A 15,817-nucleotide genomic window follows, 5' to 3' on the forward strand; every position below is an offset into this window, starting at 1 on the left:
GTTCACTGGTTTCACGTGAAATGACAGACAAAGTGTTCATCGGTTTCACGTGAAATGACAGACAAAGTGTTCACTGGTTTCACGTGAAATGACAGGAAATTATACATGCATATATCAGTTACAGAAGTTTCACGTGAAATGACATAGGATTACACATTCATATATCAGTTACTAAAGCTTCATGTGAAAGTTACACATGCATATATCAGTTACAGAAGTTTCACGTGAAATAACAGACAGTTTTCACCAATTTCAAATGAAATGACACACAAAGTTTTATCCGGTTTCACGTGAGATGGTACATGAAATTACACGCGCATATATCAACTACAAAAGTTTCGGGTGAAAATTATTAATATGGTAATTAATCTACATGAATATGACAACGCATTCATTTTTAAAATAGTGAATATGGCCAGTTTTCCCAAGGTGAAGGAAAAAAAAAACAATGGGCGTAAATAGCGAACAAAAATTATAATGACCTCTAATTTATTTTTTATTATTCTTTTTTTTTAGAACTCAAAATGCACAGATTGTCAAATTCGGTCCTATCAAAATATAATGGTCTCAAGTTTTAATTTTCAGTTATATGAATATAAAACGCATAAGTTTGGCTCAGTTATTCTTATTTACTTATGAACTCAAAATTCACACATTTCATCATTTCGAAACATATTGGCTTCATATTTTAATGTTTTCATTGCTCTTTTTCCTTGTGAGCTCAAAGCCTCAAACCATAAATATTCGTCCTTACCAGAAAATAATGGCCTTGATTTTTAATTTTTTATACTCTTTTTCTTCATAAACTCAAAATTCAAATATTTGGTCTTAACGAAACAATTATGGCCTCGAATTTTTTTTTATATAATTTTTTTCCTTATAAACTCAAAACACACATATTGACACTCCCCGATCCTAGAATCAAGGCGTGATGAGAAGTTCTCGTGTGAGTTCCCAGAAACAAAACCGTGAGGGCGTGGTCAGGGCCTAAAGCGGACAATATCGTGCTACGGTGGTAAAGTGGGCCCGGGAAGTGGTCTGCCCCAGGCCGGGATGTGACACATATTCGGTCATATCAAAACATATTTTCTTAGATTTCAATTACTCTTTTTTCTTAAGAAATCATAACGTATAGATTTGTCCTTATCAAAAGTTCAGAAGTAGTTGCTTTTAATTTTTCAGTTTTTTTTTTTTCTTATAAATTCAAAAGCCATAGATTTACTGTTATCGAAACATTGCCTCCCTCTCATGGCATCTTTCTTTGGTCGAATCTGAACTTCATCACCACTCCTAGAAAAACTAAAGGTTAGTGGTGAAGATGGTTCAAACTTCAAACTTTATATTTCTTTGGCTCAAAATAAAATTTCAGTTTCAGAACGTGGCTCTTGAAACGAATCAAAACGCCACGGTCAAAAATTGTGATGTCCAAAATTGATTAGTTAAAAAAGAGCTCACTTTGAAGAGTCTCAAATTGATAGAGCCCAAGTGGGGAAAAACTAAAAAGGCAACAAAATTTTCTTGAATGCTATTTAATTTTCGAAGAGACTCGATTTCCATGATAGAGTGTACTTCAATGTAGCCCTAGTTTTTAGCGTTAATTTGACAATACAAAATTTCAAAATAAAAGTGTCCATGAGACATTTGTAACATCTCATATCGACTAACGTAGAGGAGGTGATGTGCCTTATATGTACATGCTCATCTCCATATAGTACGAGGCATTTTGAGAACTCACTGGCTTTGGATTCCATAAGAACTCCGAAGTTAAGCGAGTACGGGCGAGAGCATTCCTAGGATGGGTGACCCACTGGGAAGTTCTCGTGTGAGTTCCCAGAAACAAAACCGTGAGCCCGTGGCCGGGGCACAAAGCAGACAATATCGTGCTACGGTGGAGCCGAGACTGGGATGTGACAGAATGGTATCAGAGCCACTCTGCCGTGTGGTGCGAGTGTCAAGCCCCTAAGGAGGGTGGATTGTAACATCCCACATCGACCAATGGAGATCGTTGTTTTTTGAACGTTTAAACATGAATTATAAGATATTTTGCACTTGAAAATACATTTTGTAGAATATGAAGACAATAATTTGGTGTTATGACTAGAAAAGACTCTCTCTCTCCTCAATTTGTTTAGATCAAAATTTATTTAGATTTAGGTTTTATATCGTTGTTTTTTGAACGTTTAAACATGAATTTTAAGATATTTTGCATTTGAAAATATATTTTGTAGAATATGAAGACAATAATTTGGTGTTATGACTAGAAAAGACTCTCTCTCCTCAGTCCTCCACCAATACTGAAAAATATATTTATGTAATTAACAAAACAAAACAAAAATGACTCTCCTGTCTTAAGAGACGAGTGGCAGTACGGCCCCAACTTTCCTTGATGGGGAATGGTATCATCGTACCGTTCGCTCCCTATTCTAATTTTTTTTTTTCTTTTATCTTTTTTCCTTTGAGGTTTTTTTAGGGACCACCACGGCTTCTCTCTTCTCGAGAAACCATATATCCCTTATCGATATAGGGACAATTATCTCTCAAGCACAAGTTTAGGTTCGGCCTTAGATCATCTCCAACCGAAGGGTTCAGATAGTCAGAGGGTCGAAAATAGTCCAAAAATCATCTACAACCGAGGGTTAGGCCAAATGGCTCGTGGGCCTCGCGGAATCTGAACGAGCCAGAGGGCCAACCGGCTGACCATCTTCAACCAGCTCGCTGGCTAGCCAATTTTGATTTTTTTTTCCTTCCACTTGCCCAGCCCAGTTTCTTTTTTGTTCTTTCAGCCCACTTTAGGGCTTTCAGTTTTTGGTCCCAGACCAGTTTTAAATTTTTTTGTGAACAACCCACTTTTTTCTTTTGTTTTTTTGGATTTTTTTTTTAATTTCTAATTTTTTCTACACCATTTCTCACATATTTTTTCATCATTTCATACTATACATTTCATATTATAGCCCTTTGCCCTTCGTGTGGAGATGATTTTTTGTGACAGGGCTAAAATGAACCCTCTGGCTCTTTGGCTCTCGGTTGGAGATGGAGGCAAATATGACTATGTACTGTTCATTAAAATAGTAATATCTTGGAGGGTCAGAGGGCTAAAACAGAGCACCTAACAACGTATCTTCATAGACCAAGAACTACAAGATCGCCCCTTTCTTACGTTACTTTATTTGACTTCGTTCTTTTCTTGTTTTTTTGTTTTTGGGATGTTTTCTACAAAAGTATATATTATATTTATGTATAGTATGTTAATTCTAATTATGTCACATTTCATTCACATATATACATATATGTTTTTTTTTCTTTTTTTACATTGAATCTCTTAAAAAAATGCGTGTAATAGTTATTTCGTAAAAACTTTTATCAATAATCAGTAATTAATATAAACATAATTATAAGGAATATAACTTGATAAGATATCGAAACTCAATACCGCACACAGATTTATTCCCATTGTGTTTTCATAAGTTATGCTAGATCTTTCCTCTTCATTTACAAAAGGGGTCCAAGACTGGCTTGTTTTATACATGATACGAACAAACATTTCTTAATCTATTGCTTCAGATTTTGAATTACGTTGAAGATTGAAAAAACGATGCAAAGTTCGGAGACATCCAATGACCAAGATGAAGCAGAACCTGGTGATAGATCTGAAGAGCTTAAATCATATGCAGTTCTCAAAAATCGTATCCATGATTTACTAATGGTATATATTAATTTTCATGGCTCCTCTATTCGCTTTTTATTTTTGTTACGTTAGTTTTTCAAGTTTTATCTATAAAACTAACCCACTTGCTGACACTCTTGTTGGAGTTGGACAGGCGTTGTCGGATCCAAATCAATGAAAACATCTGTGACATTACCAAATAATTGGAACCCAGGATGTGGACGCTAAGACATCTCAATATATCATCAGTTCCATTACGGAGACCAAAACAAGAACTTACACTTGCTTTCAAAGCTGGATCCTGTGGATGAGCCTGAAATCTCAAGAGATGGAGACAGAGAACGCCCTACTGGCAAAGTATTGCAGGCATTTCCAGAAGAAACCAAGTTTTTGTTGAATATAGGTCCCGCATCGGGAAATTGAGAAAATACTAGAATATAGTATATTAGTGTATGGTTCCACTCCTAATAACACCGAAAAATTTTGTGATGAAATTCAACACCTAGCAATAGGTGATTAAGTTGAGACAATATCAGTGTGGTTAGGGGTGGATCAGTGACCTGTCTCTCTGAACATCCGACAGTTTTATGCCCACTGCAATTCTATTTCTGACTGTTATCCCATTGTGACTGCAACCCTCAAAACTCAAAACAAAACATGTCATTAAATCTCAAGGGTTTTTTTGCATATTCAGAGAAGGTACAAATAGATGACTATATAATGTCATGCATAGTTATACAGAGAAGCTAAGCCTAACTGTCTTCAATTGCAAAAATGACCCTTTTTCCGTCTTTTAGTAAATCCATGAGGAGGGGAAAGTGCTATAATCTTGTGCCTTCGCGAGCTGTAGATATCCAACATCACTGCGATATCAGCGACGCGGAATATATCTCCCCAGCCCTCCGCATCTGTACAGGTGAAAGTTGTTTTCTGCACCACACACTTCATATAGAGAGAATATCGCTCCACCACTAGTGAAAGTAGATGATGCAGACCACCTCCAGCTTTGAACAACACTTTTAACAAGTTTCTTACAGACGAAGGGACAAGAACACGCAAATGTGTCGTACAGCCCACTGTGCAGAGGAGCAAACGGTTGACAATGACGTCAACATGCAACTGCAACTGCGGCATCTTTTTCAGTTTGTAAGTTGTCAGAGTCAACGGGCAAAGGACTCTTCTGGAACTTGTTTCTTAGCTGACCACATGCTGCATCTGCATCCAAGCCCCTTGTTTGACGAGTGCTGACCGTTACTTTGTTGTTCTCCAGAGCAGCTGCAAATGCTTGTACCTACCAAATAAAATTTTGTCAGAAACCACAACAAATCAGGTGAATAAAACAAGAATTAAACTAACAGAAAAGCGAAAATTGGATCAAGTATAGAGGTGTTTATGCTTGAAAACAAAGTTACATACCGCTTTCTTGGATGGACGTTTATACTCAGAGCCTTCTATTGGATTAAATGGTATCAAGTTCACATGAGAACCTCGTCCCCACTCATGGAGTAGCTCTGCAAGTTCTACTGCATGGTCTACCGCATCATTAACTCCAGCTGCTCAAAACAAAAATCATTGTCAGGTTGTTAAAGTAAGCATACAGGGATCAAAAGAGACGAACATAATTTTTCTAAATCTTATTTCACTACCTAAGAGTGCATACTCAAAGGAAACCCGTCTACCGGTTTCAGTGAAATAGTCCCTGCAATCCCTCATCAGTGCACTCAGAGGGTATGCTTTTGCACTTGGCACAATTGTTTCCCTCAGCTTCTGGTTAGGAGCATGCAGGCTGATGCACAATAATATGAGAAACGCTTAGCAAGGATTTAACTTCAGAACGCTTCCCCTTTTTTTTTTTTCTTTTTTTTTTCTGAACAAGCAGTTCAACAAAATGCTCTAATAAATACAAATAACTCATTCCCATTTAAAAATAACATACCTGACAGCCAATGTCGACTGAAGTTTGTGAGATGCCAGCCTTTTAATTGTATTTGGAACCCCCACGGTAGAAATTGTGATCATTCTTTGCCCAATTTGAATATCCTGTAGAAAATAAAGTCCAACATAAATAAGTTTCACTCAGATCATAATGTTAACAATTTTATAAAATAGCATTCCGCTTTAATACTAGTAGGTTTCATGTCACAAGGTCAAACTTCTTGATTCTATATATTAAACATGGAACCAAAGCAGCTATTAAAAAGCACAAGATAAAGTTGCAAAGGCACCTTGTTTAGACACTGATGCGCTTCAAGTACCACCTTCAGGTTCATCATCGGTTCACCCATTCCCATGAACACGACATTAGTCACCCTATGGCTGAAGATTTCCTCTATAGCCAAAACCTGGAAATATGATGGTATCCAGAATCACAATATATACTGAGCTTGCTCATGTATAGCATACAACAATGGTAAACCTTACATGAAATTTTCAATCATGCCTGTGCACAAATTAGATCAACAAGCGAGCATGCAAACAGCCCTTACTTGTAACGGAATTTGAAGATAAGAGCATGGAAAAGACAGTTGATACCTGCTCAACAATTTCATGCCTCTTGAGGTTTCTTGAAAATCCTCCTTTTCCCGTGGCACAAAAAGAGCAACGAAGAGGGCATCCCACCTGTTTCACCCAAATTAATAAGAAATACAATACAAACTGCACTGCGGTGAACCATGCACAAAACCAACACTAAAACATAACTGCAGGGAAATTTTATTTCAATGGCTGAATCTCATCTCAGAAAATCACCTGTGATGAGACACACGCTGTAAGGCGCATCACACCTTTCTCGTCTTTAACTGGTATGCCAACAGTTTCAATCAATCTGTTATCCTCCAACCTTATCAATACCTGCAAGAATCAATGGCACAACTCTTAACCGCTAATACGCTAATCCAAAAATTACTTACTGGCAATCAAACAGCCCCATTTTACAAACAATCATGATCCATGTAAACCATTCAACTTCACATTGAGTTATAACAAGGATATCCCACAAAAATTATCCAGTGGCAGTAACCATTTTCCAAGACATTACCTTGACGGTGCCATCAGCAGCAGTGACGCTCTGGTAAATGGGTGACCTACCAACTTTCCATCCAGCTTCCTCAAGCTCATTTCTGAATGCCAGAGGCACTGCAACACAAAACCCCCACAGTAATTTAGCATTGCCCCCCAAAACCCAAAAAACCCAACTTTTTCTAGAGAGAGAGATGGAGAGAGAAAGTTACCCTGACTGAAATCCTGAATATCTTTAATCTTTCTTTTGTAAATAAGATGATGGAGCTGCTTCCCTCTGTAGCCTTGCTGTAAATACATTTTCAGAAACAGAAATTTAAGTAAATAAATTCAGTAACTTTCATTTCTGCACAAACAAATTGAGAGCATTTTGTGCTTGTTTACCTGACTGAAGTCGATAGCTAGCTGCTGGAGCTCTGGTTCCGACAAGCCGAGGAGGACTTGGGGGTCGGTGCTTTTGGGGGCGGTGGTGGTGGTGGACAGGTTCATGCTCGCCGCTGCCATGGCGCGAGTGCGGGCAGCACGTGAGAGAGGAACGGCGCAGACGCGCTGAATTAGCGACGTTGACGAGGCTGTCATCATTGTGCTGTGCTGGGTTTTTGCTTTGGCGCGAGATGAAGAAGATGAAGCAGAGGAAGAAAGAGCGAGAGTGGGGCTAAAACCTCAGCTTTGTGGTTTACTGATATTGGACTTGATATGGGCTTTAGGCCCAAGTTGGATCAAGCCCATAATTTGGTCTCGAGCCTGAATCAGTCCATGAACACGGTAAAGAGTGGCAACGGGTCGTGTTCAAGTTTATTTATTTATGTTTCGTGTCAGTTGATCAATACGTAAAACGATGTAAAAATTAATAACATAATAAGCGATATAATATTTCATAATAAGCGATATAATATTTCTTGAACAACATTAGTCGTGTTTTAATTATGTTATTATATACATTATACACCTCGAGTCTTGTACATAAGAAGTACTCTGATAATGATTATTGAGATCTTATAGAAATGGACAGTCACAAGTGATTAGTCCAGCCTTGACATTGTTTCTAACTTAACAACCTCGATGATATTTTTCCAAATCCACTGCTACTTATAATTCATATAATTATCTCGAACATAAGAAAGAAGTAGAGAAAAATGGGAGCTTGCAGCACCTGGTTCGTATAAACTTGGCTTGGAACTTGGAGGTTTAATCGCGTAGCCTCACTCTTTTTTATTTTATTTTACACAATCAATATTGGAGAGGGAATTGAACTCGAGACTTTCGGTGCATTAGTAGAAACTCTTAGCCAACAGAGCTACAACTCCACAATTGTGAAGCTTCCATTAGTTTCTCAAAGTAAGAGGGACAAATGGAGAGCAATATTTTGAAGTGTAGATGTAAAGAATGGCAAATCCTATACCATATGGGAGCCTGGTTAGGTCCTGAAACGCTAGCTGTAGCTCTTGTGGGTTTTTTTGTGAGGACTGCTGAGCTGAAACTGTTGAGTCATAAGCAGTAGGCGCTTCCCACATCGACGAGACCATCAAGAACGAGCTACAGTCGGGAATATAAAAAGGGGCATTTCCGTGCAAGTAAAAATTACGGAGCCATGCATTGAGCACAAAGCGAACTATTCTTTCGCCTTTTACTAAAGAATACCGTGTGCTCATTGCTATAAGTGGCATACGCCTATTTTTGGAGGGGTGCACCTTTGTGGGTGCCCCTTACAATTCCAGTTCACAATTTATCAGATTTGCGGCAACGCTATCCATGTATGTACTAGGAAGATTATGTAAAATGAAGACTGTCACATTGTTAACGAGAAATACGACCTATAAACTTTAATCCGATGCTTGTAAATCTGTTTTGTATTTTTCAACGATTAGAAAAATTTCTGAATCCGCCACGTGTTTTCAATATTTGTTCGTTGATTACAATCAGTGTCTCCTTCATTACGACACAATGAAGAAAGTGACTACTCTTCCTTTGCCCCTTGTTCTGCTTTTAAGGTCCTACGCAATGTTTTATTGCTCACAACTAGGTGTCGATGCCAGGTGAGGCTAAGCTCACTCATCCCTTTTAGTGTAAATAATATTATCGTTTGTTCAAGAAAAGGTGTCACTGCCGGAATATCAAGCTGGCAGCCATGGGACTGATTTTCTCATTCCTTCTGATCGCCAGTGGATTCAAGTGGAAGAAATTTTGGTTACGGATACTTTTGAGTAAACCAAATTGTTCCAATTGGTAACTCTTCGTAACTCAAGTTCTTAATTTGTTTGTTCCTTGTACAAACTATATATATGTTTCTCATTACCAACAAATTAAAGTTCTATGAACTAATTTCCAATTTAGAAGCCAATCGACGGATTAAATTCCAAAAATCCGTAGTTAATTGCACATACAAAGAGTCGATTGCATGTTCCACATTGTAACGAGACACAAAAAGAGCATTTTATCAATCACCAAACACAAATAACAAATCGACCTCTAAAAGTTATTGGATTTACCTACCAGATCAGTGAACAACTTGCTCGAGTTCGGAGCGAGGTTCTTCGTATACAAGCAAAATATGTTGTAATCAAAACACAAATTGCTAGTCGTCATCCAAAGGCGACTGCATTACAAGATATGTGTTTTTGACTATCTATGCACTGACATGTATGATGCAATGGGTCCTGTGATCAATCATGTTACATTCCAAAAATTTGACAACGGGTTTTGCCGCCAGAAGTATATAGTTAGAATGGAGACCGCTAAGCATATTGTAGTTCTAGTTCCCTTGATTCATACGCCGGAGGCAGCAAACTGTGTATGTTCGCAAAAGGATCTTCACTGCCTGATGGTGGCTCCCCAATAGGTTTATCCAAAACATAGTCAGGAATCGCTACAAGCGTTTCATCAAAAAACTCTTTCATGGTCTGCAAGGTTCAAGAGTCATATCAGAAACTTAAGCAACTCAGAAATAACATACTTTCCTGGATCAGAGTAAAAAACCATTGGAAAATAATGAATGAATATCAGGCATTGATTGGGGATGGATTATAACTTTCAAGTCCTAAAAGTGGAACTTAAAAAGTATACAAGGATAATAACAGCAGCAGCAGGAGCAATAATACTACCGTGCAATGCAGGAAAGCAGCATCAGCCTTGCGTTTCCATTGACTATTCCCAGGTTCTGAATGGAAAAGACCAATCAAAGGCTGCAGCAGAACAGAAAGAGGGTGATGCAATTGCACCAAATTACTATGGTCGGAGAAAACTTCACTCAACAAGAGACTACCTTAAGATATTGTAAACCACTCAACAACAAAAAGCAGTGAAAGAGGCGAGAATAGAGACACCAGGATAATATGGTATTTCACAAATTGATGATACTGCAAAAGCATTCAGGTCTATTTTCTCAAGAATTCCTTTGCATCGTTAAACATATCCAAAATGATATCCCAGTGCATTCGGCCTAAAAGAAATGATAGCCCAGAGTAAGACCCACCCATAAGGTAACAACTAGAATTCAACAAGGCAGATTGAGCAAGCAATGCATGTCAAATTACATAATATATATTAAGCCGTTTTGGTAATGTAATGTGACATGTGACAAGACTGAAGAGACCCATGTTAATATTTTTTTATCCTGATATTTTTTTTTAAAGAAAATCATCTCGGAGTTGGGAAAATATGGAAAATAATAACATAATATTGTCAGTTTGACATTTTCGTGTGTGCAAGAAGAGTTTGTTGGCATATTCTATTTTCTCTAGTATGACGGGTATGTGTAAAACTTTCCAGATATGAACATAATATTATGAGGATGACGGTAGCACTAACCCTTGCTACATCTCGCACAGTTGGTTTGCGTCCATATTTTCCCACAGCAGTATCTCCATACGCTCGAAACTTCTCCAGTATCTAAAGGAGGCGGAAAAGATAGTTATAAGCTGTAAAAGTTCAATGGAAACTGAGTAGATACACCTATATACAGCCAAGTTTGCAGACCTGACGCCGTGTTACACCACTGCTTGGTGCTCCATAAACTACAGTATCAACATGTCCCAAAGTATGCCATGGTCTATTGAAAAATGTACAACGGTTGTCAGTCAACTTTGGAGTCACATATTAACATTGCAGTAGAGAGGACTATCAGAATTTTAAATCAGAATTCTAAATCTAAATAAAATAAAAACCTAACCTAAAGTTAACACAAATTTTAACCCAAAATGTTGGGGATATTTTAATATGGTGGAATCATTAAAGCTAGTAGTTAGTCTTCATTCAAGTCTTGATCTTTCACTTTCCAGTAAATTTCTTACTTGGCACATCCAAGATGCGCATTTGGTTCAAGGGTAGCGGACAGACTTGCATATGGGCTAAATAATATAGTGGAGGGAAAATGCTTCCTTTTCTTGGACAACCCTCGTAGACCAGAAAAGATCAACATAAGAGTTTTCATAATCAGCTACCCTAATTTCATTCTTTCAAGTCTTGCGTCTTCTACTTAAGCCCTTGTTTCACGCAAAAATTTCATTTGGTCCTTTGATAGGAAACAAAAACTCTACTGAAAGAACTCTAGTTTCACTCTAAGGGCTAGAATTACATGTGCACTCAGACACAAAAATGAAACAGAAGTATATACAGTATAATCATCAGAGAGGATAAGAGTCATAAAATAGACTGATAGAGACTTGAACTACGTATACCAAATTTGAAAGTTCTTGCAGCAATTACCACAAGGAAAAAGAAAATCCAAATTATGATATTACATACTTATTAAATGCAGCGCGTCCAACCATTACACCATGAGCTCCTGCCCTTCTTGCTGCATTGACCTATAATTAGTGGGGGAAGACGACATGAGATAAAGGTTGTCAACATAGAGTTTCTGCATCAACTAAGAGGCAGCACAAAAATGTCGACAGTTTTGTTGTATCACTATCACCATGTATGCCCAACTCATGTTAGAAACCAGGAATTCCAATTCATATATATGCATAAAGTTGGAACATCAAGAAAATAACAGGTAAATTTTGCATATATGCTGTATTGACTAATTACAATGAAGAAAGTTTCAAAACAATACAACCTTGTCAACAGTAAGGAAATGACAGCAGGGACACAATACCCCAAGTTACAACTAATGTCCCAATGGACGACACAAAATTTTATAGAAAATAATGATAGAATTGAATAAAAATGTAGCTGGAAACATGATATCCTCTGAAGACAATACAATTGTTCATAGGTTCACCTCCTCAACGGTGTTTATGCCCCCATTTATTGTAAATCTCAAGTCTGGAAAGTCACGCAAGAGGCCATAAAAGTACTCATATCTGCAATAAAGTAATATATGAACATTAATAAGAAGCCGTATGTTACTTGTGAATGTAATACAAATGTTTACAAATATAATCCAAGCATTTTTTAATAGCAATTATGAGATAAGCATATCAGTAAAGTGAAGAAAATATAAGTTCATAAAACAAGAAATAACAGAATACATACTTAAGAGGCGGAATACTTCGATTTTCAGCTGGGCTAATTCCATTAAGTAGTGCCTTCCGTGAATGTATTATGAAATGCCTAGTTGGTGATTGAGAAGAAACCTTGTAAATAAAATCACCTGAAAAAGAGACAGGTGGTGACAAAATTAAGTGAGGATGCAACTCAAGAAACTAACATAAGCATAGCTATATTCCTTTCATATTCAGATAGACAACGATATGGAATTAGATAAACTCAGTTATAAGCATTAGATGAATCAATAATGCTCTATGTTTATCACTCAACAAGCATATAAAACATAAATGTGGAAAGTGTACGCAACAAACAAAAGGTGGTTCCTGTTAACTTTCCAAAAAGCTGCACTTTGCTGTTGTAGGATAATTTAGAAAGCTCTTGCATTTACCCCATCGCTTCTATATCGGTACTACATTTCACTGCTAAATTTGTATTTAATCTGATGGATGAAACTTTGTAATATAAATTACATCCTCTTTTTGTTATTTGGCATACTGTAAATCATGTCTAAACCTATTCTTTTAATTTCCTTTTCCTTTAACTCAGAGATCATTTTGAACTTATGGTAAGAAAAATATGCAAAATCACCAAACTGATCAAAATTTAGGCTTCCAACGATGTACAAATTTTGACTTTTTGTAGCACTGAATGTCATTGTGTTTTCATGGTATAAATATAATTGCATAATCATAAAGCAATAAACAAGGGCTATGAAAGGTATGGCCAAACACAGAATGCAAAATTCAAGCATAACTATTTATATTATGCAAGAAACTATGTGTCCTCAGTTCATCATTCGCTGGCTTTTCCAATGTCTTTCTTCTTTTTTTCTATATTGATATTGACTAGTTTGCTGACTATATAAACAGAAGAATCAGGCAAAGAAAACTTACAGAGCTCGTTATATGAGTCATGATTATCAACACCAATTCGACATTTCACGCTAACAGGTGCATCTGTGTGCGCAGCAATCACTGACATAGCCTCAGCAACAAACTTTCCTTGTAAAGACCAAATGTCTTTATCAGAGAACATTATAAAGAAAAAAAAACTATATATATATGTGTGTGTGTGTGTGGAAAAGTTGCAAATAACAATATAATGAGAAAGGTATCAAACCTTTGGATCAAGCATAAGACTAGCACCAAAGCACCCGTGCCCAGCTACTCTTGGACTCGGACATCCACAACTGGTAAACGGTAGAGGGTCAGATTAGAGGTTGGGGAGAACTTGAAAGATAAATTCTAACGGACAAAAGCTTAATAAAGAGTACAAACTTAAAATTGATCTCATCATATTTGTAAGGGTTAGCAAGCTCAGTCGCTTTGGCGAGGTTTTCCAAATTATTCCCGCCAATTTGAAGAACAATAGGATGTTGTTCCGGGGAATATTCCAAGAATCTATCCTGTTAAAAGTCCCACTATCAGTATCAGTTTTCTTAATCCAAACATATCGAATGTACAAGAAAAATCCAGAAATAAATGAAACTGTGAATACCAGTTCAAAATTTATCAAAAAAATAAAAACATAACAAAATAAAAGAACTTTAATCTAGGGGTTGGCCCTTAACCCAAGGGTTGGGGCGGGTCTAAGGTGGAGAAATTGACGGGGCAGGTCCAAAAATCAGAAGAAACAGGGCTCTGGCCCGAACTGTTCTACCGTTGGACAATTGGATTGAATCACACCTCCACCGTTGGATCTTTTCTCATTCATTATCAGACTCACTCTTCTCTCCCAAGTGCCTCGACAGCCATCATCAATTCACCATCCCTTGACTCTGTCTCCCTCTCTTTGGCTTCTGGAAACCACCATCACCATCGTCTCCTCCCATACCTTCCAATCGCGACCACCCCCGTCACCACCATCGAGATTGTACAACACCACGGCCAGCGCTTGCGAATCAAAATCGACCACCAACCATCACCAATTGAAATTGGCCACCACCTACTGGGATGAGCAGGGGACATGGAGCCAATGATTCCAGTGAAATCTCTGAGATGGTGGCGTACACCAAATAAACTTCACAATTTCCACCAAATTACTTTTTGGTTGAGACTATTTCAAAGCTTTCAGATGCTGATGTGACACTGAACAATTCCTTCTAATCTTATACAAAATGAAGTCCAATGGGTTTCAATGAGGTTAGGCTTGGCTCAGTTAAAGACTTCTTATGAGCTCACGGTGTGGTAGAGTTAATAAGTATATGGGGAGAAATAGCTAAGTGTTCCGGGAACACAGAGATCTCAATTAGAGGTAATAATGCATTCTAAACACAGTAGCAAGATCATGCATCTTTTATGAAGTCCATGAACACCCTTTTACTGTAGTATTAGAAATTCAAAATATTCAACTGATTGAAACCGATAATCAGAAACCCCCCACGGTAAAGTTATCTACTTCAACTAAACGCTTTATTTAAAGAGAAATGTCAAGTAAACACATGGAAGATGTTTGTCAAACTAACCCTTCTATTAGATGCCTACATCAATTCAGTAGAACCCTAATGTTATCTGGAGAAAACCAACTTCTACCGAATTAATTATTCGTTGCCAGTATTTCAAAGCTTTCGGATTCGGAAGTGAAACTCAACAAATCTTTCTAATGTTGCACAAAACGAAGTCCAATTTGAGGCTACAAATTGCAATACTTGCAGAAAGAGTAAATATAAATATGGTTTACCAGATTATCCTTCTGGTAGACAATGGTCTCAGCAGCAAGCATCTCGGTGTAGAGCCACGCATTCTTCGAAATGAGCCTGGCCAGCGTCCTGTAGTGATTGTCAGTCCACTCCATCATGGGAGCAATACTGTAAATTTGCAAAAAAACCCAATTCCGCAAAAAACCATAAAAATCATGGGCAGCAATGCAATGTGCAAATCAATTGAAAAGTAGAGAGAGAGGGAGAAGAAGATGAGAACCTAAACCAAGGAGGAGGGTAATGGGCGTGGTGAGGGTGGGTGGCGAGAGAAGAAACCATGGCGGCGGCAGCGGCGGGTGTGCTACTGCTGAGCAGTTGATGGGTTTTGAGAGGAGGAGGAAGTAAAAGTGGTGGTGGTGGATGAGTTGGCCGTTGAAGAAGTGCCCTGAAATAGATTAAACGACAATTTGCCACGGTTTTTTGTGCGAAGAAAAGCAGAATGAATAGGAGTAACAGAGGAATAAGAAGAAGAAGAAGTTGGAAAATTCATTTTTTTTCTTATGGGTCTGAATTTAAACTCACGGTTCAGAGAATCTCAGAGGCTCCTGCTGGTTGTGTTTGTTGGCTCCATGGACTCTCGGGAGGGAGGCTGATAGCTTGATAGGGCAATTCTTGGTCGACGGAGGCAGAAGACAGAGCCACTGGAAAACGAAAGGTTGCTATCTATTGGACTTGGACATGTTAAAAGTAGCCCAATTTAACACTAGGCCCAATTAAAAAGCATTTAGCTTACTTTTACATAAATACTGTTTGACTCTTTACATATAAAAATCACTCGTTGTCAATGCAAAATTAAAATATGCAAAAATATAACAAAAGCTTATGAATATAAGTTAAAATGTGATTTTTCTGCAAAAACCAAAGATTTATTTTACATGTAAGGAGCCAAGTATTTTTCGTTATGAAATTTGATCTTTAACACCCAATTCCTTGGTTTGATAAGA

At 37.6% G+C, this 15,817-nt stretch overlaps 2 protein-coding genes and 1 non-coding gene across 3 annotated transcripts; 1 reads left to right on the forward strand and 2 right to left on the reverse strand.

Moving 5' to 3' along the window:
• Window positions 1–4,309: 4,309 nt before the first annotated feature.
• Window positions 4,310–7,336, reverse strand: LOC114825939 (uncharacterized). Its single transcript, XM_070824293.1, has 10 exons — window positions 7,067–7,336; window positions 6,895–6,970; window positions 6,702–6,799; window positions 6,413–6,514; window positions 6,197–6,283; window positions 5,890–6,006; window positions 5,601–5,704; window positions 5,311–5,450; window positions 5,081–5,217; window positions 4,310–4,955 (listed from the first exon to the last, which is right to left on the reverse strand). The coding sequence occupies exons 1-10, from the start codon at window positions 7,262–7,264 to the stop codon at window positions 4,773–4,775; spliced, it is 1,242 nt and encodes a 413-aa protein (XP_070680394.1). The 5' UTR covers window positions 7,265–7,336; the 3' UTR covers window positions 4,310–4,772.
• A 933-nt stretch (window positions 7,337–8,269) lies between these two features.
• Window positions 8,270–8,386, forward strand: LOC114826203 (U5 spliceosomal RNA). Its single transcript, XR_003775124.1, has one exon. It is a non-coding gene; the product is annotated as a U5 spliceosomal RNA (small nuclear RNA).
• Window positions 8,387–9,144: 758 nt separating this feature from the next.
• On the reverse strand, window positions 9,145–15,530 carry LOC114825941 (uncharacterized). Its single transcript, XM_029105027.2, has 13 exons — window positions 15,396–15,530; window positions 15,094–15,258; window positions 14,855–14,981; window positions 13,453–13,580; window positions 13,295–13,364; window positions 13,069–13,171; window positions 12,161–12,278; window positions 11,907–11,988; window positions 11,426–11,487; window positions 10,658–10,730; window positions 10,490–10,570; window positions 9,784–9,864; window positions 9,145–9,582 (listed from the first exon to the last, which is right to left on the reverse strand). Exons 2-13 carry the CDS (start codon window positions 15,150–15,152, stop codon window positions 9,418–9,420), a joined length of 1,149 nt encoding a protein of 382 aa, XP_028960860.2. The 5' UTR covers window positions 15,153–15,258; window positions 15,396–15,530; the 3' UTR covers window positions 9,145–9,417.
• Window positions 15,531–15,817: the final 287 nt, after the last annotated feature.

The sequence above is a fragment of the Malus domestica genome, chromosome 07 (genome assembly GCF_042453785.1).
Source record: "Malus domestica chromosome 07, GDT2T_hap1".
Classification (NCBI taxonomy): domain Eukaryota; kingdom Viridiplantae; phylum Streptophyta; class Magnoliopsida; order Rosales; family Rosaceae; genus Malus; species Malus domestica.

Bases quoted from the DNA above. Each gene is read 5' to 3' on its own strand.
- LOC114825939 (XM_070824293.1), bottom strand. From the start codon at position 7,264: ATGATGACAGCCTCGTCAACGTCGCTAATTCAGCGCGTCTGCGCCGTT. The intron at 6,800-6,894 runs GTAACTTTCTCT...TTTGTGTTGCAG, and splicing joins TATTCAGGATTTCAGTCAGG to TGCCTCTGGCATTCAGAAAT. The intron at 5,451-5,600 runs GTATGTTATTTT...ATTGTGCATCAG, and splicing joins CAGTCGACATTGGCTGTCAG to CCTGCATGCTCCTAACCAGA.
- LOC114825941 (XM_029105027.2), bottom strand. From the start codon at position 15,152: ATGGTTTCTTCTCTCGCCACCCACCCTCACCACGCCCATTACCCTCCT. The intron at 13,365-13,452 runs GTTTGTACTCTT...ACCGTTTACCAG, and splicing joins TATGATGAGATCAATTTTAA to TTGTGGATGTCCGAGTCCAA. The intron at 12,279-13,068 runs GTAAGTTTTCTT...TCTCTTTTTCAG, and splicing joins TGACTCATATAACGAGCTCT to GTGATTTTATTTACAAGGTT.